At 40.0% G+C, this 25,424-nt stretch overlaps 1 protein-coding gene across 2 annotated transcripts in view; it reads right to left on the bottom strand.

Moving 5' to 3' along the window:
* The window catches only part of cgnl1 (cingulin-like 1), a 34,406-nt gene that overhangs the window by 5,758 nt on the left and 3,224 nt on the right, over positions 1 to 25,424 (bottom strand). For both annotated transcript variants that reach the window (XM_085269338.1, XM_085269341.1), the window contains exons 2-14: positions 23,708 to 25,298; positions 23,454 to 23,548; positions 21,685 to 21,790; positions 21,174 to 21,275; positions 20,489 to 20,625; positions 18,367 to 18,505; positions 17,835 to 18,047; positions 7,779 to 7,985; positions 7,556 to 7,660; positions 7,319 to 7,471; positions 6,462 to 6,632; positions 2,204 to 2,365; positions 1,925 to 2,014 (exon numbers count right to left, since the gene is read on the bottom strand). In XM_085269338.1, the coding sequence (XP_085125464.1) occupies positions 1,925 to 2,014; positions 2,204 to 2,365; positions 6,462 to 6,632; positions 7,319 to 7,471; positions 7,556 to 7,660; positions 7,779 to 7,985; positions 17,835 to 18,047; positions 18,367 to 18,505; positions 20,489 to 20,625; positions 21,174 to 21,275; positions 21,685 to 21,790; positions 23,454 to 23,548; positions 23,708 to 25,246 (3,219 nt within the window). In that variant the 5' untranslated portion in view covers positions 25,247 to 25,298. The remainder of the gene's footprint in view (positions 1 to 1,924; positions 2,015 to 2,203; positions 2,366 to 6,461; positions 6,633 to 7,318; positions 7,472 to 7,555; positions 7,661 to 7,778; positions 7,986 to 17,834; positions 18,048 to 18,366; positions 18,506 to 20,488; positions 20,626 to 21,173; positions 21,276 to 21,684; positions 21,791 to 23,453; positions 23,549 to 23,707; positions 25,299 to 25,424) is intronic.

The raw sequence follows: 25,424 nt of genomic DNA, 5'->3' as shown, positions 1-25,424 counted from the left end.
TATGCAGATATATATATATATATATATATATATATATATATATATATATATATATCTCGCCACAATGAACAAACTTTAATGAATCTCAGTTTGTGACACATATATATGATTTTTTTTTAAAGAAAGAGTTGTTTGTAAATGAATCAATATGATGAATAAATTCAACTTGTATTGTTTCTGTGTTTAATGCTGATATTATTAGATCTTACAAACACAGATATAAGACCTGTACAGATAATATCATCTGACACTGAAGAAAACAGCGATTAGCACAATTTCTAAAACTATTCCTTCAGTACTTCTGTCATCACACATCACCTCAGTGGATATTGGATCGACTCAGAGAGGCCTGACTGTTCAGTGATAACCTAGTTCAAAAGAAAAGGGGCGAATGAAAACTAATCAATACAGCAGTGATGGCTCTTTGTGAGAGGAGCTGAGAATTGGTGATATTTTATGCCAATTAGTGGGTGACAGTGGGCTGCTCTGATGAACGATGGCCCCTATAACTGGTGCACCCAGCACAGTGCTTGAGGGAGCTGAATCAGCAGACTGGAACATACAGCGAAACTAATCTGCTTTGTGAGAGACGGCAGGAGAGTAGAGGGGAGATTACTCTCATTTAGACAGGAGAGGAGCACCTGGTGCCAGGAGAGACGCAGGTGTTCTTCCTGCTGCCTCCGCTGCAACCGCACCAGCCCTCCACCCCATAGCCCTTCACCCACCTCTCTCTCCTCCCCACAGACATTTGAGCACATGCACCAGCACATACCCGCACGCACGAACGCACACACACACACACACACTCACTCTGCTGGCACTCAACCTATTCCACTCTTGTCGCACAAAGCTCGAGTGTTGCCTTGACAACCGACCTCAGCCTCATGCTGAACCAATGCCACTTTGTCACAATGCCACTCTTTCCTCTCTGCAAAGATTTTTTAAAAGGGGGGACCATTTATGCAGGTTTAAATACTCTAATGAATTGCACTGGGGCTCTCTTGATGTCGCTGCTCACTTTATTTAAAATTTTGGTTACAACTTCAAAATACGTGAAGGGAATTTGTCCCAAAGCCAAATCTTAAAAGCCCGCCTTTGGCCCCAATAGTTGTTAAAAAAAGAAAGGGAAAAAAAAAGAACTATCTGTGACTCCATAGTTTTGTGGTATTTTTTAAACTCCAGAGCCAGCTTCCTCCCTCTGATTATTAAGATCTCCCCTATGGACAAACAAGTGTTAAAAGTACATGCAATTTATCTAAATCTTACTTCACAGTGTCTCTGTCAGCAGTTTTATCACAGTCGAAGGAAAACTGGAGCGTTTGCTTGCAAGGACAGAAAAAAGAAAATCTGACTTCTAGCACAAGAATGAGATTTGTTCTCAAGCCAAAGTTACTGAAGCATAATTTCCAAGTGCACTCCACAACCTGAAAACTTGAGACATTTGGCAACTTGCATATTTTGGCTCAGGCGGTGCATTAAGAAGGGTCTTTTGTGGCTGATGCATGAAAATTGGATAGACACTCCTAGACCATGCTGGTGAGCTGCCAACCTGAATGATTATGCAATATCATCTTACAAAGCAATAACCCATCCACTTTATCCAGACCAGAAAGAAAGAGAATTTTTGAGTACTGATATTACATGTAAAGACACAGACACTTGAAAAAACCCATGAACCTGCACAAGAATCACACACATCAACTCTTTAAGGACACATCTGAGACCCGAAGCTGTTATATGGAGGTCAAATGTCCCTTTTCATTTAGAGATTAGTGGTTGCAATCATGATGTTAGAAATGGAAGACAAAGTGACAGGAGATCTAGAACTCATTTACAGGCTGACATAAAACAGAGACACGTCTGTGTGTGTACGGACAGGTGAACACTGATGATGAAAACGTGTTGAGTGTTGAGTGTGTTTCACCTGCTCTCTTCCTCGGTCTATCCTGTCCATCAGATTGTCTCCACTTTGACGCTCCTCTTCAAGGTTCATTTCCAACTGAGCAATCCTCTCCTACAAAGTGAAGCAGTTACATCTTTATGAAGAGTGTGTTTTGCCATCACTGCTCTCTGTAAATCTTCATACAAAATTGTGCGAAATTAAGATTTGCCTTTAAAAAAACTTTTAAAATAAAAAATGTTGAAAGGATACTTCTGGTCTTTTGCAATAATGTAACAAAGCAGTCATTAGTAGCTTGTGTACCTCCATGAGTTTGACGTGTCTGGATTTTTCCTCTTTAGACAAGGCGTTTTTCTCAGCCTCAGCTTCAAGATCACGAACTCTTTTCTCTAGCGTATTCTCCTTGACCAAGGCCTCATCTCGCTCCCTCTGAGACTGTCGCACTTCCTCCTCCCGGCGCAACAACTAAAACCAGAAACATTTATATATTTCACTATGATCTTATGACATACATTTTATTTCTGGTCCTTGAACATTTGAGCACTTTTAAAATAGTGACATTATCTTTTTCAGCATCAACTCTAATCTTATCAAGTGTTAGTGCTGAAGTGATGAGCAACAGTTAGTTGCTGTTTAGCGATAGTATTAATATGATATAATATACACTCCCCTGGGTGACTAATGCATCCAGCACAGTAAGTGTTTCCCTCAGCTGCAGTGCCCCTCACAGCTGGAAAACTGCCCTCACTGCTTAATGCTAAGACTGGAAATTCATCATCTGCCCTCTTTTTACTCCCACAACAGATATTTGCCCATTAGTGTAAAATTGTTATGTGGTTATTCATGTAATGATCTGAGCAATACTTTAAGTACGGCACTGCACTGTTAGAAGTATAACTGGATAGTTGTGCATCTTTTATTGGATCTTATTTTTAAATTTATGCGATTACAAAATCTGTGGAGTAAAACCTCTAACTTCAGGCCGTCTTCATAGTCGGCTTGTAAAAAGAGATTTATACGTACAAGATGCTCACTCGATAATTCAAGTAAAGAAGGTGGATGTATGTAGCCTACACTTCATATGGTAGAGGACTATTGGAACGTTTGAGAACAGCTGGAAAATGTGGACTAAATGAAGCAGTCCAGGGCCCTATTTCAGGAAGCCGGTTTAGAAAACTCAGAGTGAAAAACGATACTCAGGGTTGAGTAACCCCGAACTGTCCAACTCGGAATATTCGGTTTCAGAAAGGCTGATAACAATTAGTTCAGTCAACGCGGAGTTGCTTTAACCCCAAGTTAAGCGCACGCACGAGGATACATAAAGCCCTGATTAGTGGAGCACAGATTAAGCGAGTCACCATGGAGACGGAGGGAAAGAAGGCGCGGTCAATGTATTTTACAGCGCTTGAGGCCGAAATTCTGATGGCAGCATATGCCGATAACATGCAAATTTTGGGGAAAAAAAGTAACACAGCATCAGCTGCAAAAGAAAGGGAGCATGCATGGCAAAACATAGCCGACAGAGTCAATGCGTGAGTGTTAATTTAAACATTGATCTAGGGATTTCCACCCATATAACACATTATTTTATTATATTTTATTTTGTATTTTATACATTTTATTTTGTGATGTGATGTGAGCGCAGGTGCAACCCAACAGGCCCCAAACGTTCCTGGCAGCAAGTAAAAATGAAATATAAAAATATAGTCCAAACAGGTAAGGTGTAATTGTATTATGAGCCATAGTGCTTGGTCTGTTTGTCCGATGTAAATCAATTGCAGTTAGAGGCTACATTAATTTCCCCTCTGTAAGCACTTATTGAAATTATCTGAGCACATTACAAGTACATATTTGCTTACTCTGTATGCTCAAATGTGACCCGTTATAGCCAACAGAAAAAAAAAAGCGGAGGCCCGAAAAACAGGTGGGGGTCCTCCACCACCACCACTCACAGAGGCTGAGCAGTTGGCTTCCACATTTGTGATAATGTTGGCAGCATCACATATGATCTTCACAGTGCAGAGAACACAAATTAGCATCCATTACTATAATGAAATAATTTGTTAGTTTGAAATGCTACAGGGAACTATGTACCTGTACATTAATGCTGTGGAAAGACTTCCTGTTCACATAGTCTCCTTCATTTACTGAAGGAGCAATGATTGGAATGTGAGTGCCATCTATACAGCCAATCACGCCTGGGAACCGTGAGAATAAATGTGAAATTTAAGTAGTAGTTCAAGTATCACCACATCATAAATTAAGTTTTGTTCATCCTGATACCTGCAATTTTGTGGAATCCCTCTTTGATAAATCTTGTGGGTCTATGACCGGGGAACACCACAAACGAGTACAGGAGACGTTTCAGTGCAACTGTAACATTCCTGACTGCCCGACAGACGGTAGCCTTGGAAACGTGCTCAGCGTCACCAATATTATACAGAAAGCTCCCGTTTGCAAAAAACCGAAGTGCAATACAAATAATATGCACAGAACTGAGAGAATGTCCGCGATGTGTCACATGAGCAATATTAGGCCTGAGGATGTTATTCAAATAAATTATAGATTGTGCTGAAAAACGGTAACGTTCACACAGAAAATCATCAGGAAATGATAAAATGTCCGAACGCGCTCTAATCACTCTCTCCCGGCGGAGAGCTCTGCGGAGAATTTGGGCTTCAACATCTACTGGCTCTTCAAGGAAGGGGCACGCCATGTCTGACACTTCCTACAGTCAGGTTTCCGACAAAGAGGCGGAGAAGGTCAGGGTTAGTTGAAGTAAACCTGCTAGGGGGCAGGTTAGCTTCACGGAGTGTGTCGTCATAGTAACTCACTCAGAATTAATCTAAACTCGCTTTGTGAAACCGAAAACCCAGAGTTTTCGTTAACTCAGGGTATACTTACTCAGAGTTTGCACTAAACCGGCTTTCTGAAACAGGGCCCAGAGCACTGAATTTCTTGGGAAAGGTAAGTGGAGGAGGAGGATGTGAATCAGCCAGCACAACTTTCACAACAATGATTTCACAGCGCTAACATCCTCCTCTTCCTGTGCACCAGCAGGATAAAGATATCATAGCATGGATGCTGACAGAAAAAAAAAGGAAAAGCCTGGACACTGACCTTATCTTGACAAATGAACTCTGTTCACAACCACATTGTACATACAGACAGACATGCAATGTAGAGCTCCATGTTTGCCCAGATCAGCAAATCAGTAAAACTAAAGGCTGGCCTATTATACATGTGAAAAAAGCCTGCAACTAATGACTACAGGTTTCAGAGAACAGTTCACATAAAAAGGCCTGTCTTTTTTCTTCTTTTTTTTGAAAGGCAGCCTCTTGTGGTTTCAAGAAAAAAAATTAAGGCAGAGTCTGCCAATACCTCTTTGTAAAGGTACCCGTGGAGTTTTCATTATAAACAGGCACTGCTTTGTTTACAGCATTAGAGCTCTGGGACACTGAGTGTATCCTTAAGGACTAGCAAGCATGTTTAATACATTTCCTACCTCAAGACCTATTAGCAAACAGCCATTTTTGAAATCAGCATTGTTTACAGTCATCATCTTTTCTTCCTGTACTGGCACATTAGTTCCAACAAGTTCTACCTCACTGTGCAGTCAGGAGAAATGTGTACAGAACCCTGTGAATGTTACTAAAGCAAACAACAAAAACAATATTCACTTTCCAGAACTAGATTTCATTACCTCTACATGGTACCACTGAGTATTCTTTTTGCTGTGTTTACACTTTTTCCACACATTCACTAATACAAGAAAGTGTCAAATTTTTATTCTCTCAAAAGGTTTAAACTCACTGCTAATCAGTTATATAAGCAGGGCTCGCGAAATCGCTAGCGTGACATCCCAGAGCTAGTGATATCTCCGGTCGGGCGACCAAAATCAATCTAGCGATCGGGCTAGCGATTTTGCTGGCCCTGATAATCATAACTTTACACACAATGTGTCTCACACAAATGATCTACCAGAATTGCAGATAAAACACAAAATCTTAGCCCAGTGATCTATGTATCATTATCTGCATTACTCACTGATGCTATACACAGTTTTTGCATCACACATTGTGACATTTCTCCAGGACCAAACTGTTTCAGAGGTCACCAAAAAGAAAATCTTAACTGCCCTACCTCCATAAATAAATATTTTATGTATAAATGAAACAACTTAAGGCAAGCTCATTTCAACATAAATGATTCTTTTTCATCAAAAACATTCTTCACATTCCAAAGAGCTGACAATGATAAACTGCACGACTAAAAACAATGCCAAGGGGTCACACACAAACAGAGCTTTTCTATTACTTGAATTGGCTAAATTCTTTCACTTTAATATTATGCTTTGGGTTTGAAAGGGCAGCGGGGAGCAGAAATACCTAAGTGCTGACATCACTCTCTGAAAGTAAAGATTGATGTTGGTAGGAGTGCTCAAACTGGCTGACTCAGAACAATAGCTCATAATGTGCTGGTCTGCATGGAATTGCTCAGATAGGCTGACTGATAACAGCCTTGATCTGGCCACTGTGTCATTTCTTCTTATTGTGTTTACCTCATTTTGTAGGGTTTTGGTAGTCACCAGGTACTTCTCCAACTCCTGTCCTCGCTCTTTGAGAAGCTTCTGCAGCTCGGCCAGCTCCCGGCGGTTCTTCTCCTTATAAATATCAATCTGCTCCTGAAGCTCGCGAGTGGACGACTGGGATGCCTCCACGATGTCATTCATCTGAAGGTGTGGTGACAGGGACGGAAGAGGCAAAAGAAAGCAAGATGTTATGAAAAAGTAGGGAATTTTAAAGATAATGATGTGGTTCAGATGCAAGTTTGATAGTATTTTATCATTTGTTTGCACATTGGACTGGACTCCTTTTATAGAGTTATTATATAACATGAACCATCTCAAAAAAATAATGTTCTTCTGGAAAGCTTCCTTTAAACAGGACCCTTTATACACCTTTTATTATTGAACCCTCAAGGTAGCTTTAGATGACTCACAGTTCATAATAATCCACCTTAATCTAATACTGGGCCCTGATGCAGCCCATCACTTCATTCACTCTTCAAAACTATGGTTTTTAGCTATTAATCATGTGCCTGAGATGACTATACTAGGGATATCCATCGCTAAGATTAAGTAATTTGATGAGGACTGCATGTTAAGAATGAGTCAACATCGCTCTTCTAAATAAAAGTTTTTTTTATCAAAGTTTTCTTGGTTACTCTGCTTTAGTAATGAGTCTGGAAAATAATTTTTGTAACAAAGGTCAAACTGAATAAGCACACGGCCTCCATCTTGTTTGCATAACCTAAAATTCTATTCTCTGCATAACAAAAGCAGACATTCGGTGTGAAATTCATTCAGATCAGAGTGAATAAGTGAATTAGTGAATAAACAAACACTCAGAGACTCACCTCCTTCTGAAGTTTTTCCACTGTACGATCCAGCAGCCTCCTTTCATCCTCTATGTCATTCTTCATGCTCTTTAACTGCTCCTTCTGATTTCTCTCTTCTTGAAACCTCTCCTCCAAATCGTTGTGTTCATTGCTGAGTTTGGTGAAGTTTCTCTGCAGAATGACACAATAACAAATGTGTCAAGTTGTGCATTTGCAACTGTATTATCTAACACAGTGAAGTGTTACTAATCTTACTTGCACATCCTCAAGTCGGATGGTCAAAGCTCTGTTTGCACGTGACATCTCCTCTTCTTGCTCCGTAATTTCAGATAGAGATTCTTCAAGTTGCTTTTTCTCTCTCTGTTAAATGGACATTGTTGCATATGAGACTGTCATTTAGTATACATATAATGATGCTACAAGTGACTGTGTAGAACAAAACTAATAATAGTTGAGACTCTGGAACTCCACCCCTTACCTCCAGTCGACCAACTTTATCCCCCAGCCTGCTCTCCTGCAGCTTGGCTTCGTCAATAATTCGGTTTAGTTTGGCCACCTCATTTTCCAGCTCCTGCGCCCGTCTGCGGAGTCTCTCGACTTCTTGAGTCAGACGTCCTGCTTGGCCCTCTGCTACACCCTTGGCTGCCTCCACTTCTGCCTTCTCTTGCACCACTGTGGCGCTGCTCTGCAGATCAGAACAAAACACAAGGCTTCAGTACAAAGGAAGCAGCAGTCTGTGACACTCAACAGAAAGTGGAATAATGAGGCATGATGGAACATTTGAGACCAACTCAAATACCTCATAACAGAAGCCATTTGTAATACTCAGTCCCCCAGTGGCCTTCCTGTAATTCTCTTACACCTTATAATAAACCACAATTGGAGGTAACTAAATCTGAGCTTTTATTAGCTTCTGCTGATTGAGGGTCAGCAGGCTAGCATTGCAGACCTGTTATGCTAGCCTGCTGGGTTAGCACTACACTACTACCAGGTATTAATACAGACTGTTGTGTGGTATATGTCTGCAGTTGTAACACAGATGAAGTTTCAGGTGCACCAGTCCTTTGAATTTGCCTTATGCCCAAATCTACTAATGCAAATCCTTTAACTCCTACATTTCAGGGTGGAGTAATGACACTAGTCAAGAACAAGCTCTAGCTGAAAACGTATTCCAAATTTTTCAATTCCCTTGAATCATATGCCTTCAAGATTGTAAATTTCTTTAATCAATGCCAGCATGTTTTTCTGACAGCTGAAAAACAATGATGTCAAACTCTTGGAAGTGGAGCTAGAGCACATCTCGCACATCAACTCGTGTGCAAGTCGTTTTGTATTGTGTTGGTAAACTGTGTTCAGACTCAAAGATAAAACTGTTGTACAGATGGGAAAACACATGTATGCCAGTGTTTTGTCCAAGAGGATGAAAGCAAAATCAATAATGTAGTAGTAAAGAAATTGTTATTAATATCCATCCACAGGGTGGAGTGCTGTGCAGAAGAGAAGAAATGGGAGACACCCAGATATATATGTCAGTGCGCGAGGAGACAGAAACAAAGAAAACTGACTACAGTAGAACCACACAACAGATAACAACAGGTTTCAGTTGCGCTTACACCCTTCTACTGAATAACGTCAGCAGGCAACAGGCTTGTAAAGGTTTGTTTGGAAACAAAAATGTTTTTTGGTATGGAGGTGGAATGTAAGGAAACTGGTTTAGTAGTTTACAGCCTCAGTACAGCGAGGTATGCACGCATGTATGGCCGTGAACACAAAATTACAGAACAAAATCTGTAAACTCGATTTGTCACCATTTTAATATATGACAGAGGTGAAAGTGGTGAAACATTAAATACATAAAAGAAATGCTCAAGGTGGGAAAATATGCGAAAGGACTGCGATAGTACAATCATACGGGTCTTTCTGTGCAGGTCTTTGTTATGCATCACACACTCAGCTGATATCCAAGTATGACACTTCAGGTGTGTTTGTATGTGTGAGTGTACTAATGCACAAAAGCACACAAGGCCTTCTGTGTTTAAGAACCAACTGATTGAAAATGTGATCTAGCTGGTGAGACAAAGATGAAAGGTAAAAATGTAAGAAAGCAAACAATGAAACCAAAAACTGGTTATTCATTCTCTGGCACTTTCTTACTGAAGAGCTACAAACACCTTCCACAGAAGCAGCATAATCACAGAAAGAGTGTCATGTAAAAATCTAATCTAACCTAATCTAATCTTTGAAAAAGATAAGGAAACAAACTGTTAGTAGATTTTAACTGCAACGCGGAAAAGTTTCCTTTTGTAAATTGTCAGACAATTTATTTACAATTTTTTTTTAAAAAGTTTTAAATGCCTAGTCACCTCCTGAATGCCCTTTCATGACTGATATAAAAGGTGCTTGTTGGTTAGCACATCTTGTCATCACCGTGTGTACAAAGAGGCACGTCCTGTATTAAATACGCGATAAGTGCCTCCCAGTTTCAGGCCAGTCAGACCTGTTTTCCGCTGTCACAACATAACCGCCCTCATCACCCACTCACTGGATAATTTAGTTTGGTCAGACGAGAAGAGCAAGAAGGTTCTGTATTTGAATCAACCAGCCGCCTGAGCCTTTGGGTGGAGTGTTTCTATGTTCTCCACATACCTGCAAAGGTTCCTGCCAGGTACCCTAGCTGCCTCCCACAGTCCAGACATGTCTGTTAGATTACTTGGCAAGTTTAAATTGGCCACTATGACTATGCATTGGCTTTGCAAGCCTGTCCAGGGTGTATCCCGCCTTTCACCGTATGACAGTCGGGATAAGCTCCAGCAACCCTATGATCCCCAACTGGATAAACAACAAGAACATGAATGGATGCCTGGATAGATGGATGAACCACAAAAAACATCTGCAGATTTTATAAAAAAAAAAAAGAAAAGAAAAGGAATTTGCTTTTTATAACATAATACAATTTCTCACCAGCACAAACTGCAGCCTCAAAAGTGGCCAAGTTGAATCAACACCTGTCTCAGGAAATATGACATATAGTGCTATTTCCAGCTTCTGCCTTGGACTCTACTGCCATGGCTTTGTTATTTATATTGTACTGAGACTTGGTCTACTGGTTTTAGTTAAATCTTTGGTTGCATGTACCATCTGAAACTTAACATTTAAGAGCAACTTAGCTTTTGGCTCACAAGGATTCATCTACCTGCCTCCCTAGCCACCTATCCACATAATGTAAATGATAATAGTTCCCATTCTTTGCAGGGTGGATGTATCTTTATCAAATTCCATTACATTTTTCGCTTGATGTGCTTCCATAAACTGGCATCTGGTTGAATAAATAAATACTCAGTTTTTTGTGTAAGTTTAGGCTAAAATGTTTGAGATGATCAGATGTTCTGTGTCAAATTGTGTTACAGCAGCCCTCCAAATGCTGAAAACTAATTAAAAAGCTGACAAATCAGTTTTATAGACAACAAATGCTGGTAACCATCTTTATGACCACTTTCTAGGAAGATTAAACTCAATAATAAATGTGGATTTACCGATTAAATTACTGATTAAAGTGTGATTGTGTTGAGGGCAATAAACAAAGCTGTAACTACAGTAATAAAGGAATAACGTGTGGCATGATGGTGTCTGTGCTCCATTTCTGCATGTCCCACTTCCCACATTGGGTCACGTGTTAAAAACAAGAGCAAAGCCACCCAGCCAGAAGGAGAGAGACCCTTCTGCTGTCTGTGGGAAGAAGTGGGAGGGGATGCAGTGACACGATTAGTCAGTTTTTAATGAAAAGTTTCCCATCTGCATCGTTAATTTATTTTAAGTGACTTTAATAGACCTGCACTATAACACATTTATCTCACAATATCAGGAACACCTGTGAACTTAAGTGTTCATACTGCTAATAGAAAAATCTTTTTTTATTTGGCTCTTAGAGAAATACTGAATTTTAAATTTCTTCAGGGTTTTACTGCCTTAATTCTCTTGCTTTTCACTAGTACAAAAAGTTAATAATTTGTTAAAGCAGTATTAAAGTTTACCCAGCAATCACTGAAGGATTAGTACTAAAGAAACCTCACTTTATCAGCTATTATTTGTTTATTTTGTCTATTTATTATATTCATTTATCACCACTTCAACTTGTGACCAACAACACAAGCTGACTTCAGTGTATTAGTGAAATATCAAAGAAGAATACGTATTAAGATTATACTGCTGTTACACTTGTCCTTCTACCCTAAACTCAAAGATTGACTTGGGACCTCATGTGTACTCTAACTGTTTACCTAGAGTTGCACATTAACTAACTTTGTGCAGTCTTTGAAGCAACTCCAATGCTCAAGCGAAGCGAATACTTAGAAAGGTCGTTTGCTACAGTGAAATCTTGGCTTAGCTTTTCCTACCGACCTATTAACAAACTTCAGAAAAAGAGTAAAGAGTGAAATCCTCAAACAGCTAAAGTGCTGATCATGTCAGAGTAACTTCTATACATCACAGATGAATTTAAGATTATTTCATTGGATATAATGGATTATTTAGTACATTAACTTTCACCTAAAATGCTTGGGCAACAAGTAAACAAATCCAAAATGCAACTCTAATACATTCAAGGTACATGTTATTTTTAAATATTAGATTTACAGTAAACAGATAGAAAGGAAGCTTCTCCAAATAAAGACATTTTCCACACAGGGAGCTGCTAAAATGTCATCCTTTCTCCCCCTTCCTGATTCCTGGTGTTGTTCTTTGTGGGTTTTGTTTTCATTCGGGGGTTTCTTTTCTGCAACTTCAAGATTATAATTATAATGATTAATAGATGTACAAAGAACAAAATCCAAGAAAACCTATTCAGGTAGTACAAGTATATACAAAGAACACTACTGAAAGACTGTTTTCATCAAGGTGAGACTTTGATAAAGACTTTTTTTTTCCTTCCAAAGAACACAAAAATAATTTTACAAGAAGACAGAGAGTAGTGTTCTTCGGATACACTTGTACTGCATGATATTTAGCATGCTTTTCTTGGTTTTACTCTTTGCATAACCACCAGCCCTACTGAAAAGCACCTGTTAGAGCAGCCATTTGAGCCACATAGTGCTTTTTAAAATAATATTAACACATTTTAAAAGAAATGCATTACATATATAATATGTAAAAACAGCTTGGGCCTCAGCTAAGAATTCACCATTCAAAAATTATCACCTCCTCCATCTCCATCTGTGCAGGTACAACAACTGATTCAAGACAGGAAGCTAAGTCAGATGGAGCAGTGACCAAAACATTTTTGGCTTTCCCTTTAGATGAATTTGCAATAGAATATATTAACATTTCTTACCTTCCCAATTTTAGTCAAAACAGAGGTCAAAGGTATGCAAATCTGCTAAAATAAGCACTAAAGGCTACAGGAAGTCTTTTATACATTGTCAGTGCACAAAACACCAGAGGGAGTGTTTGATGTGTTATTTGCATTTATCGGCATGTCACTTGCTTATTCTAACTAATCCTGTTCTTGTCACTGTGGAGTTTAAGTTTTTGACAGCTAGATAGATGGAGTTCTTTGCGGTCCTTGTTGGAAAGGAACTACTACACACACACATGACTTAAGAAAATAAAACTGCCCAAGGTCATGTAGAGCTCACCGCCTTTTCTGCATGATGTCAGATTATCTGAACTTAACCCTGATATCAGGAAATTAAACTTGAAAAACTTATTCGGGGAGTGCAGAAGCTGTGATTTGGTTCAACTACTCAAAGTATGTATTACAAACACAACAGCTATCTTTAATTTAAAAAACAGATACCTGACAGACACCCGAAACTAAGGTTAACTGCAACAGGAGACCTGTCATGTACTAATGAAAGAAAGGATTGAAGTACAAATTAAAATGTGAAACCTGAGAAGTACTAAAATCTCCTTGGGTAAAAGCGTAATCAAATATAGTCTTGTCCTCAGAGAAATGTGAGTGGAAACCAGCTTTTAAAACAGTCTCTGTGCAAGGCCCCTTTGCAAGGCCCCTTTGCAAGGACGTAACAACCAGACAAAATGGCACCAAATAAGTTCTATAAGAGGCACTGATGTTTCTTATTTAAGGAAAATTCAAAGCAAGACAAAGTACAGCTGAAGTAAAGCATTCTGAACCACTTTTTAATAAATAAATAAATTACAAAGCCTTTAACAAACAGTGGTAACACTGTTTGTTCACTCACAGACCACAGAGTGTCAGTAAAATCAGGTATCACAGTCCAGAATAAAGTTCAATCAAATGCTGAGCAGAAACAGAAAGAGACCAGAAAACTGCATATATTCTAGTTTTTTCAGGCCAAAGTTGACAGAAATGAAATAGAGCTATGAGTGAGAAAAGAAACACCCATAATACACATCCCACACAACAAGTCAATCCAGAGAATTTACAACAAACGCAGAGACCTCAGCCCACACATCAATTTACTATCACATTTAATTTCATGTGGCGAAGCAGCCTGCTGGCATTAATCCAAATACAAGATGCAAAAGTATGAAACAGGTTCAGATTCCTCTCTTTGTGGCCAAACCAAACAGAAAGCAGAACAACAAACATCTCTGCACATCTCAACAGGAGATGAGTGTTTTACTTGACTTCTGTGAGATGTTTTGGCAGATTGGGCTCCTGCAAAAACAATAAATACAAAAATCCAGGCCACTGCCTAGTTTTACACAAACCTGACCCATGTTTAGCTGTGCTGCAACATTTTCTGAACTGAACACCTGAGTGAGCTGCAGGGTATTTAGTTCCTGGTTTTCATAGCTTTTAAAGTCATCAATCTATAAAGTTATCACCACAGCTCTTTGAAGACCAAGAAGTAAATCGCCTAATATTTCAACAAGATATAAACTGCTAATTCCTCGCCATCTCTGTCAAGATAATCATTTCCTTCCTTGCTTGCTGTCCTGCATCTCATGCCTCTTCTTCCCAGTCGCCTGGTAAATCAGCTCCCAAAGCTACGCTGGGAAATACAGAGCTATCATCAAACACACAGACTCATGCTGAAGTCTTTACTTTCAAAACAAGCCTGAGGGGGAACTCTTCTCTGAGCTACACAAGTTTGATGATCAGACAGAGAGACTTCAGTTCACACACTGGCAGAGATTACTGAAGAGGCAGGCTGAGATAGAGTACAGGCCAGAAAATGAACTGCATTTAGGTCCACATGAGATCACTGTGGAGTGTTGTGTGGAAACTGTGGAGTTAGGAAATGAAGAATACAGCATTTGGGATTGAGGTTAGAGATGAGAGCGTGATAACAATCTGGCTGTGTTACACACTGTGGTTTGGATCTGTAGGTGAAACATAACAAGAGCTGGAAATGATGCGATAAGCACAAGGCTCTGTCTTTACAGTTAGGAAGGGCTGAGACCTTTTAAAGCCTCTAACACTGAAAATATGGAGCACTGTAGTGACGGAGAAGCAACTGCAGCACCCTGAAGAGGAATAAATGAAAATATCTGAACCTCTCCCGCAGATCGGAGCAGGTACACTATAACAAAGCTGGAGCTGAGTAAAGAGGAGGTCTACAGGGTGCACATTCCCCACTCTAACCCTGGCATTCCTGGAAACGAACCCTAATCTCTACTCACCACACCTCATCTTTCTGCATTTTTCACATACTAGCACATGTCTAGTTCCCAATGAGTACATATCTTTAGTTACAGAACATTAAGAATGGTGCTAATGCTGGTTAAATAAGCGGTGGCTAATTTACATAAAACAATAAAACCAACGTTTTTCAGCCTAGATAAAATTCCATACATTTCATCTCATCAAAAACACAATGTAGCTTTTAAGTTGAGACACAAAGCAGCCCCCCACCCTTCTTTCACAGGGGTCAGCCTTGCATCCCCTCTCTTGCAGCATACTGACCCACTTATTCTGCATGTCCCAACCCCCGCTGCTTTTATTGTGTGAAACAAACTCATCATTCATCAGCAACTGAGGTCCACAATTACCCCGACTCTTTCAGAGTGCAGAGAGAAGAGGGGACGTGACGCGATCAGGAACAGCAGCTCATTAGATTAGTGATGGCTCGTCACTGCAATTAACTAATATACAGAGGGATTTCGCGTTCCACTTTCCACCATTCCTGTCCACAAGAGCAGGTCTGGTCACTGCAAATATCAGGGCCAACAAAGAGGAAGGCACCTAAACAAAGGTAGCACTTCAGTTAGAGGGCAGGGTGAAATATTCACAATATGTATTTTAGCTGTGACTGCAAATTATTTACTTAATGTGTCATTTACATGCTGGCAAGACTGTCTATTTAATCAAAATTTGTATGCCATTACAATTGAATTACAAAAAATAAACAAAATAAAAAACAAGATTACTGAGATAAAAGAATTACATTGTTGCTTTGTTGACTTTTGATAAACAAGAAAGGTAAAACCAATTCAGAAAAACTTTTGTCCATTGTGAGGCTCCTTGAAACAAGAGTTACTGTGTTAAACATAATACTAAGCAATCATGGGTATGATTTTTTCTTTAATCGGGCAGCCTTGCATGCTGATTTGTTTAGATTTTTTTTCTCTCTACTTGCATGTTGCCCAGCATAAACAACATATATTAAACTGGTAAAGGAATGCCACTGCGTTAGATGGATACAATTTCATATTCTGCATAGTAATCGATACACCAGACTGGAGAAAACATTAATTCAAGGAAAATAAAGGAAACAATTCAACAAGAGGCAGCTTTTATACCTCACAAGAGAAAAAACAATGACCTTATCTTGCCAAATGTTTACAATGCACTGAGGGTAAATCCCTGATGACCTCAGGCGAGCAGTACCTCTGTTTGACAAAAGGAAGTGTTCTCATAGAGCCTTGTTACACAGCAATGCTGTGGACCCCAACCAGGCCTCCAGGAAGCTGAGAACAAGGACAAGTTCCACTCGTGAAGATAAACAGGACACACGTGGGTCACAAAAAACAACCTACTGACAACAATGCATCTTCAGTGCCATTCAAAGCTATTCTTCTCATCTTCTCCTATTTCTGAAACAACAGATGACGACCCCTCTAACTAGAAAATGCACTTTTTTCATTTATTAGTAATGAATGGCCCATCACTAACACTAATCTGGAAATATTATGTGGTGCAAGTGTAACACAGAAAACTACTGATGCACTCCAACTTCTGGTAAAAATGATATATACTAGTGGTGCAGAATAATACGGAATGGTTCAGATTTCTTAAGACAGTTGTGAAGCTTGCCAGAAATCGTCATAATGATGATAAAACTTTCTCTGCGCTACAATAATGACCTTGACTGTAAGGCAATACTTACAAATACAGACAAATGTTTCTAAATTGTAATTTTAAAAAGTTCTCCTTGTAAGAAGACTAAGCCATTAAGAAAGACTTCGCATGAAAAATGATGATGAGCAACATTTAAATGTTACATAGCGTTTTGTTTTCATTTTATCAGTTTGCTCTGTTGACTCAGCTCATCCACAGTGAACTCAAGTGGAGGTCAATTTCCACTTCACTGAAAAGAACAAACAACTCACATCGCACAACTCTAGACTGAATTGATGAATATTTCAAGGTTTAGTACAACACATGCGAAAAGACGAGTTAGTAGCAGTTTTCTACATTTCTATTAAGGCGTAAAGTAGTTTTGAGAAACTACTATTCACCAACATAAATTAAAGAGCATTAGTTTTAAGGGTCAGCAGATTAGAAAAAACAACAAGGCCTTTTTGCTTCCCTTTCATGCTTATCGTGCATTTCTTTTTTATAGAAATGTAGTTACTCTGATTAAAACGACCAAGCGTATCTTTCTGCCTATTTTAAAACCAACTGCCTCGGAATCTGCATACTCAGTGTCACAGCTGTGTAACTACTGAAAGTGTAAATAATGGCACTTCAAAGCAGAGGACCAAACTCTAAGGCTACATCCACCCTAGCCCGGATAGATTTGAAAACAGCGTTTTCGTCTGAAAACGTTCCGCGTCCACACTAGTGAGTGAGGATTAAAGAATTTGAAGAAAAACTATCTGAAGCATGTACAAACTAGGGCTGTCAAAATTGAGAGCAAACAAAACAACTGCTGTATAATACCCTCCACTATCTTTGTTTAATTGGTCACATGACTGCATCACATGACAAAAATGCATCATCGTTTTTGAAAGTCTCCATTTTCGCTGTCCACACTGCGATGCAAAAGCACCGTCTTCAATTGTATTCATTTTCCAGAGCGTTTTCAAAATGCTGCATTTTCCTTCGAGGAAAACGCTGTCTCAGTGTGGACGGGAGACCAAAACGGAGAGAAAACTATGCGTTTTCAAACGAAAACACATTAAGTGAGGACGTTGCCTAAGATGAACTTAAAATCCACAGCAAACAGGGTTACAGTACCCCTGACTGTGCTTATACCCACACCTCTCTGTAACACTCTGTAACATTGTGCTGTGGGTGAGATGGCAAATAAGCGAAAACAGAGAAGGAATCAAAGTAGAGGAGAGTGGAGGAAGGGAACTGAGGGAAACTACATGGGAAGCTGAGTACCTGCTTGGCCTCCTCCAAAGATGTCTGCAGCTTGCTTATTTCCTTCTCGTACTGCTCCTTCATTTTATCCAGCTCCTGATCATGAGCGGCCACCTCTTCCTTCAAAGCTCCTTTCAGAGCCGTTAGCTCCCTTTCTCGCCTCCTCAGCACCTCCTCCTGTTCCTCTTTGGCTAGGATAGCTTCCTGCATTTCTACCTTGAGCTGCATCATCTCCTATGGAAAATGCAGACATTTTGACAACTTTAGTCCAGAATTTGCAGAAGAAAAAAAAAAAGCTTTCAGCAACTATAATGTCAATGTGATCATTTTAGCTACAATGTAAAGAATTTAGGAAATCAGTGATAGGTTAATTGCTATACAGGCTGCGTTTAGATCTTTTGAATATTACGTGAAACAGGAACTTAAAGGCTTAAATCTTCTATATTGTTTTATGAATAAAGTTAATTAACCCTAATGCAACCCCCCCCCCAAAAAAACGCAAGAACAATAAACATTTATTTTTCTTTCTATAACAAAGGGCACTGTGGCTCACCACCATAAGCATGTCTTTCTCTCCATCAGCAGCAGACTTCTTGGCTGAGTCGAGTTCATCATGCATCTCTGACAGCTGGTCCTGCAGGTCTCTGATCTCTGTCTGATGTTGCTCCCTTTCCATTTTCACCTGGAAAAGCCTAACAAACCATTCAACATGTCACAGCATGGTACAGGTCCTTTTCATACACTGCACACATGTACAAACATACCCATGCATCTGCGCCTTAATTCATGTACAAATGGCATCAAATGTGGTTGAGCTGAATGTAACGCCTCTAGAGCACACTCGTTAAAATGAATAACTGTATGATTGAAAACCAATAATTTCTAATCTGCTTCTTCATCTCTGAGGCAGAGGATGATAAGTGATGTGAGACACCTTAAACAAAAACCACACAGTAATAAATTGATAAAGACTGGCCTCAAATGCAACATGCTATAATTTTTACAAATTATTTATTCATTTATTTTTTTAAAAGGTAACATACTGATTCAAGAGTAGACGGCATAAACAGAAATGTCCCTGATTGATTTGCAGCTGGAAATAAGGCTCAATTAATTTTAAAGAAAAGAGTCAGAGGAGTAAAGACTTCTTTGGTACTCTTCAAGCTGAAAAGCACAGCTAAGCTGAAGCTACAGATAATAAACTGAAGAACAAGGAAATGATAATTAAAGATCCTGAATTCACAGAACAAAACATTATGATAAAAGGACCAACACAGACACAGGAAGAAATTAAAGAAAAAAGCTCAGTTTTCAACAGCATGAAATTCTCATGAAGTGTTACACAAATTAAAAACACAAAACCATTGGCTCGAAGATTGGCAACTTTGCTACAATTTCCTTTTCAACCATGCAGAGCTCAAAACAAAACAAGGAAGCTATGAATAGTGGCGACACTCTGTACTTGAATGACTGTGAAAACAATTACACGAAAAGCAGTTTGGAACGGGACAGTTAGTGCTGTGATTGAATGGTAAATGAGTCACCAGGCACACAGGAATATAGAGGGTAAAAGATAAACCTACCAAACTCATGGGGACACAAAGAGTTGTACTACAACACAGAGGTACTGATATGGTAACCACAGTAACTATCAACAGTCTGGGCCGTTTCAACAACAGATCTCCATTACTGTTACTTAAATCACACTTTTGATACACCTGAAAAAAGGAGGTGCTTCACCCACTGGCTTTGAGTATGTTCCCAACTACCCATGTGGGGGCTTCATAGCTAGTCATTAGAAACCAGTACTGCAGCAATACAAACAAAATGCCACCACATGCACTTCCAGTTTTAATCACTTAAGGACAAAAAACAACAAGAATCCAGTATGTGTGGGTTACGGGGGTGCATTCGTCCCTATGGCATTGGCAGCTTACACTTTGGGAAAGTCACCATCAATACTGAAAGGTTTAAAGAGGTGTTTGAGCAATACATGCTCAAATCCAGATCACTTTTGGGTTTGTTTATTTTTTTAGTCAAGTCCTTGCGGATTTCAGCAAGACAATGCTAAACCACATATTGCATCTATTACAACGGCATGGCTTCATAGTAGAAGAGTCCAGGTGCTGAACCTGCTGCCCTGCAGGTCGAAAGTCCAGATCATCAACTGAAACATTTGGTGTATCATGAAATGGAAAATGGACTGCTGAGCAAAAGTTCTGAAACTTGTGTCCTCAGTTCACAGATGTTTTCACAGACTGATGTTAAAAGAAGCTACACAGCTGTAAACATGGCCCTGTCCCAACTTTTTAAAGATGTGTTTCTGCCATTTATTAAAAATTACCTTTTTTTAATTTCTTAAGGTGAAACATTTTGTCATTTTTTTCATCACTGTGTTGGACTGCAGCTGATGATGGTAGACTTTGATTTGGTGATCCACTGAAAGCTGTGGGATCACTCTTACCAGAACCAGCAGCAGGTGGAGAATCAATAGTCTACCATCACAAGCTGCAATCCAACACGGTGAAGTCAGAGTTCATCTGCAGGATGAGAGAGTCACTGGAGAGGCAGCTGACAAAAAAAATACCCATTTATCTATTTGAAATTAACTGCTTATAAAATATTTTATTTAATACGCCTCTTAAGGAGGCAATTTGCAACTCCTTTACACTTACTCTTCCACTGTGGTCTGTAGGTCAGCTTCTGTTTTGGCATGTTTTTCCTTCAGGTGCTTGTACTCTTCCATGCTCTGCTGTATCTTCTCCTGCAGCTCCTTTAAATCTGCAGCCGTCCTTTTGTCAGCCTGATTTTTCTGTAAGTAAAAATGACAAGGTTATTACAGCTTGTGTGTTTAAGTAGAGACACGCATCTAGTCTTTTACATTTCTTAAACTAAGCTTTAGCATTTGAAATGAACATTTTTATTTATTGTTTGCTGAAAGTAAGTTTGAGGATTCAGCGTTTTTTGATTACAGGACGTGTTTTAAGTATAGCAAGCAGTGCCATTGATATACCATCAGCATATCAATGGCACATATTTTACCCCAAAGTCAACGCCTGGCCAACACTATCCATATTTGATTATTTAGCTTCTTATTTAATTCCTTACCTAACAGATCAACTAAATAATGAGTTTTCAAGGGAGTAGCCTATTTGTTGCATTATTCTGTTAGCCTTTGTACTACGCTTAGTCAATGCTACACCCAAACACTAGTCTTTAAATTCAGCTAGTTGAACAGTAATCCTGTAAAGCTCCTTTTCAGCCAAACCCTTGATTAAAGGATATTCTCAAATAACAACAAGTTAAGCAATAAAACCAACATAAACAAGCTGGTCATAGAGACAGTCGCACTGTTCTTACCATGCTTCGTTCCTCTAGTTCTCTTTTCAGTTCAGACATTTCTTTCTCCAGTTCAGCATTTTGCTCCTGCAGAGCTTTGGTCTGAGCAGCAAGATCCTGGGCCTGGAGAAAACAAACAATTTAGAGGTGCTCATTTCTTATTAATCCATTACAAATACAAATGGAGACTAGGTCTTTGGACAGTAGTACCCTGATAAATTAAATAATCTTCGGGTAACAGTAAACAGCTTTGGTGTTAACATCTCATGAAAGCACACAATATTTAATCATCAATCGCCTTAAATAAAAATGAATTTTAATAATGAAACCAGTCTGGCTAATCTCCCACCCATTTAATGGTAGGCAGACTAAAGAATTAAGCTGGTGCTGCTCTTTTACTCCACCCCAATCACCACCAATTGTGATATAAAGATGCATAAAGATGACATCTTGTTTGACATCTCGTTGGCATTTAACACTGTAACTGTAGACTGCCACTGTGCACAAGCAGAATGACATAAAATGGCCTTACTTTGTTGTCGCCTTGCGCACTTGCTGTGGCCCGAGACTTCAATGTCTGTATCTTCTCAAACACAACGTTGACCTTTTTCTTCGTCATCTCATCATTATCATTGCTCCTGCAGACGTGCACACAGACAGTTGCGTTAAAACACTCTGCTTATCAAAGGTTTCAAAAACTTTATTTCAATGTTGTGGCGGCCAGAAGTTAATCCCAGATTGTTCTGGGAAAACAGTAGCTTATTCCCCTCCTTAGAAGGGGAGAGAAAGGATCATGCTGCCTGGAAGTGACACCTCACAGCACAAACAGCGCCATTATAGCCATCCAATAAACTGTTAGACACATAAACACAATCCAAATAGGCAGTGTATTTTATTTTCGGAACTACATTGGTATATAAAATGCAGCTATATAAATATATACATTTCAGTTTTTTCTATTATATATTTAAAAAATGGCTACAAGGGCTAAGAGATCTCACCATTCCTACTCCAATAAAAAACGCAAGTAAATTTCTGTAGTCAGGTCTAAGTTTCGTTTATTTTAGATAGTAAATGGACCAGCACTTACACAGCACTTTTCTACCCTACCTGAGAACTCAAAGCGCTTTATATAACATGCCTCAGTCACCCATTCACACAGGCCTGGCTCTGCCTCCTGAGCTACAGCCACCCGCCCAAATAATATAATAATTACTGAAACAAAAGATGGTGATGAGAAAGAAGCTAGGATTTACAGTATTGGGTAGAAGGACAACCACACCCACAACGTTTCTACACCAGCCCTATTATTTTCAAATGTCTTTAAAAACTAACAGACTAACCCATTGTTCTAAATAGTAAAAAAAACATCAATTTCCTCCAACTTCAACTTCTCCTAAGTTTAAAAAGCAGCTTGGTCCTCGGCGTTGAACAATGCCCATTTCTGAGATCATCAACAGATGTCTGAAGGCCCAACGATCAGGGGATTTTCTAAAGTCACAGAAGAACATTTAATCCTTTAGTTCGGGTGAAAACATAAAATCAACAAAACTGAAGTTGCGCCATTTTCACTTGACAGCAGCGATAGATTATTTCAATAAATGGTGAGACTGACACTGAAAGCCAAACCCCTTAAATCTCCCCTCTCCTCATACACATGATTTTCATTAAACCGTTATAACCCCTGTTGCTGCATGTTTTTCTTCTGGGCCTTGGGAATGTAGTTCAATTTCAGCCCCTGCACTTCCATCTGTGCTTCCTTTCATTTGTCCTGTGGCTCCTGACCTGTTGCCCGACACACCCAAACAGCTTCCTGTTCGACTTCTACAATACCCCGATTCAATAACACATCCAGAAACTGTAGTGATTGTATTAACTGTAACTTTCTCCATGAAATTGTTACTGATGACAGTATTAACTGTTTAACTACTGAAAGACTCGCTGGTATCCATAGCCTAAATGCAAACTCGATGTAATTTTTTTCGAGACAGATCGTCTCCTCTACAGAAAGACAGGATTTTATTCATTATTTCACACTACACAAAGAACAAAGCTGACTAAAAGTGGGATTCTGCAGGAAAACAAATTCCAGACAACTGGATCGCTCACAGCCTGGATGGGAGGGTACGAAGACCACATTCCTTCGTTTTTATCACAAACAGTCCAGCTCAGATAAAAAAGGCACATTAATTTACTTCCACAGAACGGTTTCTTACTTTGTGTGAACAACACTCAGTTCTTGAGTCAAGATGTTTTCACAATATCTGGTCACATTTTGTATGGGAAAAAGTTCAGACTTACCCATCTTTAAGGTAATTGAACAAAATCTGTTTTGCTGTCTCTTCATTTGTTTGTTGTGACAGCTCCTGCTGACCTTTCAGGAGATCAGGTGTTGCCTGGATATGTCAGGAAGAGAGAGTGAGATCTTAACAAAATAAAAGAGAGGAACACTTCTCTCATAGATCATATTTTGAAAAATGCTACTTTAAATTAAAACGAAACATAACTTAAAACAAACAAATGTAGGATGCAGTGATAATGGTCTGACATTTTACCTGCACGTCCGCGTCTGTCCCGGGTTTTTTGTTTGCTAAAGAAGATGGCCTGGATAATGACGATGACAGTGATGATGTCAAAACCTTTTCACTTTCCTCACTCGCTTTAATCTTAAACGATAGAGAAGAGGACTGAGTCTGAGGGTTTTTGTAACCCTGTATAGAGCCAACACCTTTAGAAATGGTGTTCTGTGGGGAGCCAGGTGCACTGGTGGCATGAGATCTGGAATCAACGTGATCTAAAAGCCAGGAGTCCTGACTTCCAGCTGATTTCTGCATCCTCAGCTGTGAGGGAAGCAGGACATGCTCCTTGGATGTGCCTTGATGTAGCTCCGTGTAGCTAGAGCTATTTTGCAGGCCGAGGGCGCTATCAACACTCCGTGAGCGCTTCCTGTCCTCTGGATTGATCCTGTTTCTGCGCCCCGCCCTGCCTCTGCGTTGAGTGCCATCTTTGCCGTCAAACTTCTCAATGAGCTCATCAACACCAGGTATAGAGCCTGTGTCAATATCTCTGCCTGAACCAGGCATAAAAGGGATGTAGCGACGATTCTCGTGACGGTTTATGGTGTCTGCATAAAGGGCCTCCATTTGTTCATCCATTGGCGTCTTAGAGGTGGAAGATGAGGAGGAGTGGCGGGAACGGGAAGAAGGCTGAAGAATTGGCTCGCTGGAATCAGTCCTGCGCAGGGGAAGGACATCAGGCTCACGAGGGGTGCGCTCAAGGCTGGAGGTGGCACTGCTCCTAGGGCTCGACACAGTGGAGGGCTGAGGCTGGGCTGGAGGAACTGGTTGATGTGGAGTTTTAGAGGTCAGCTTGGGATGAGCTGGATTCAGGGTGGTAAGAGGAGCTTTGATCTGTGGCTGAGACAGTTGTGACTGTGGCCTGCTCTGAGGCTGAGTGAGCTGTGGCTTCAGCTTAGGAAAGCCTGCCTCATTCACACTCTGGGATGTAGGTTGTCTGTTCTCAAGCGGCGTGGCATCTTTTTTCCGGTCAAGGCTTGATGCCCTACGGTGAGATGCTGCAGACCTTGGGGACCAACTCTGGGGCTGGCTCCCAGTGTCAGGCCTTGAAGGAAGGCTGTTGAAACCCTCAAGGTTCAGGGAGTTGGTCTCTGGATCATACGGCTGTAGTATCTCAGGGTGCTTCTGGAAGTTCAGAAGGGAGGATGGTTTCTTTCCTTGGGATTCTGTGACACCATTTTGGGGACCAGTATAATGCAACATCTTCTGAGTCCTGTACTCCACAAAGGGGCTGTTAGATTCAGCCTCTTTGCCACGTCTAAAGTCATACTCATCGTAGCTGTTGATAAAAGAGTCTTCTGTGTCGATGTAGCCATTACCTCTGGGGTCCATATAAGTGTGGGGACCCCCATCCTGGTTGTTGAGAACCACAAATGGGTGTCCATCTATACCTTGGACTCGGATGCTGAGACCATATGTTCCAGCTCCATTACTTTGTGGCTTGGAAGGGCGGGATGGCTGAGCGTAGCCCCGCTGTGGTCCACTGCTAGGAATGCCAGACACTCTGTATGACTCCATCAGGAATGCAGAAGGAAAATAAATCCCTCTCCCTGGATCAACTGGCCCACCTCTGCAAGGAGAAGATTTAGAAGCACTGGATTAGTCAGAGATGAGATGCTACATAATTCAGCGGCATCAACAAACATTCCTTAGATGTACTTTCAGCCAATAATGAAACTTTATTGTTCTAGCTTTC

Source organism: Mchenga conophoros, linkage group LG1, assembly GCF_057382185.1.
Source record: "Mchenga conophoros isolate Kocher_MC1m ecotype Shallow Benthic linkage group LG1, M_conophoros_male_GT1.1, whole genome shotgun sequence".
NCBI lineage: Eukaryota > Metazoa > Chordata > Actinopteri > Cichliformes > Cichlidae > Mchenga > Mchenga conophoros.
Note: the sequence above shows the minus strand (reverse complement) of the source record. Positions and strands in the feature narration are given on the sequence as shown.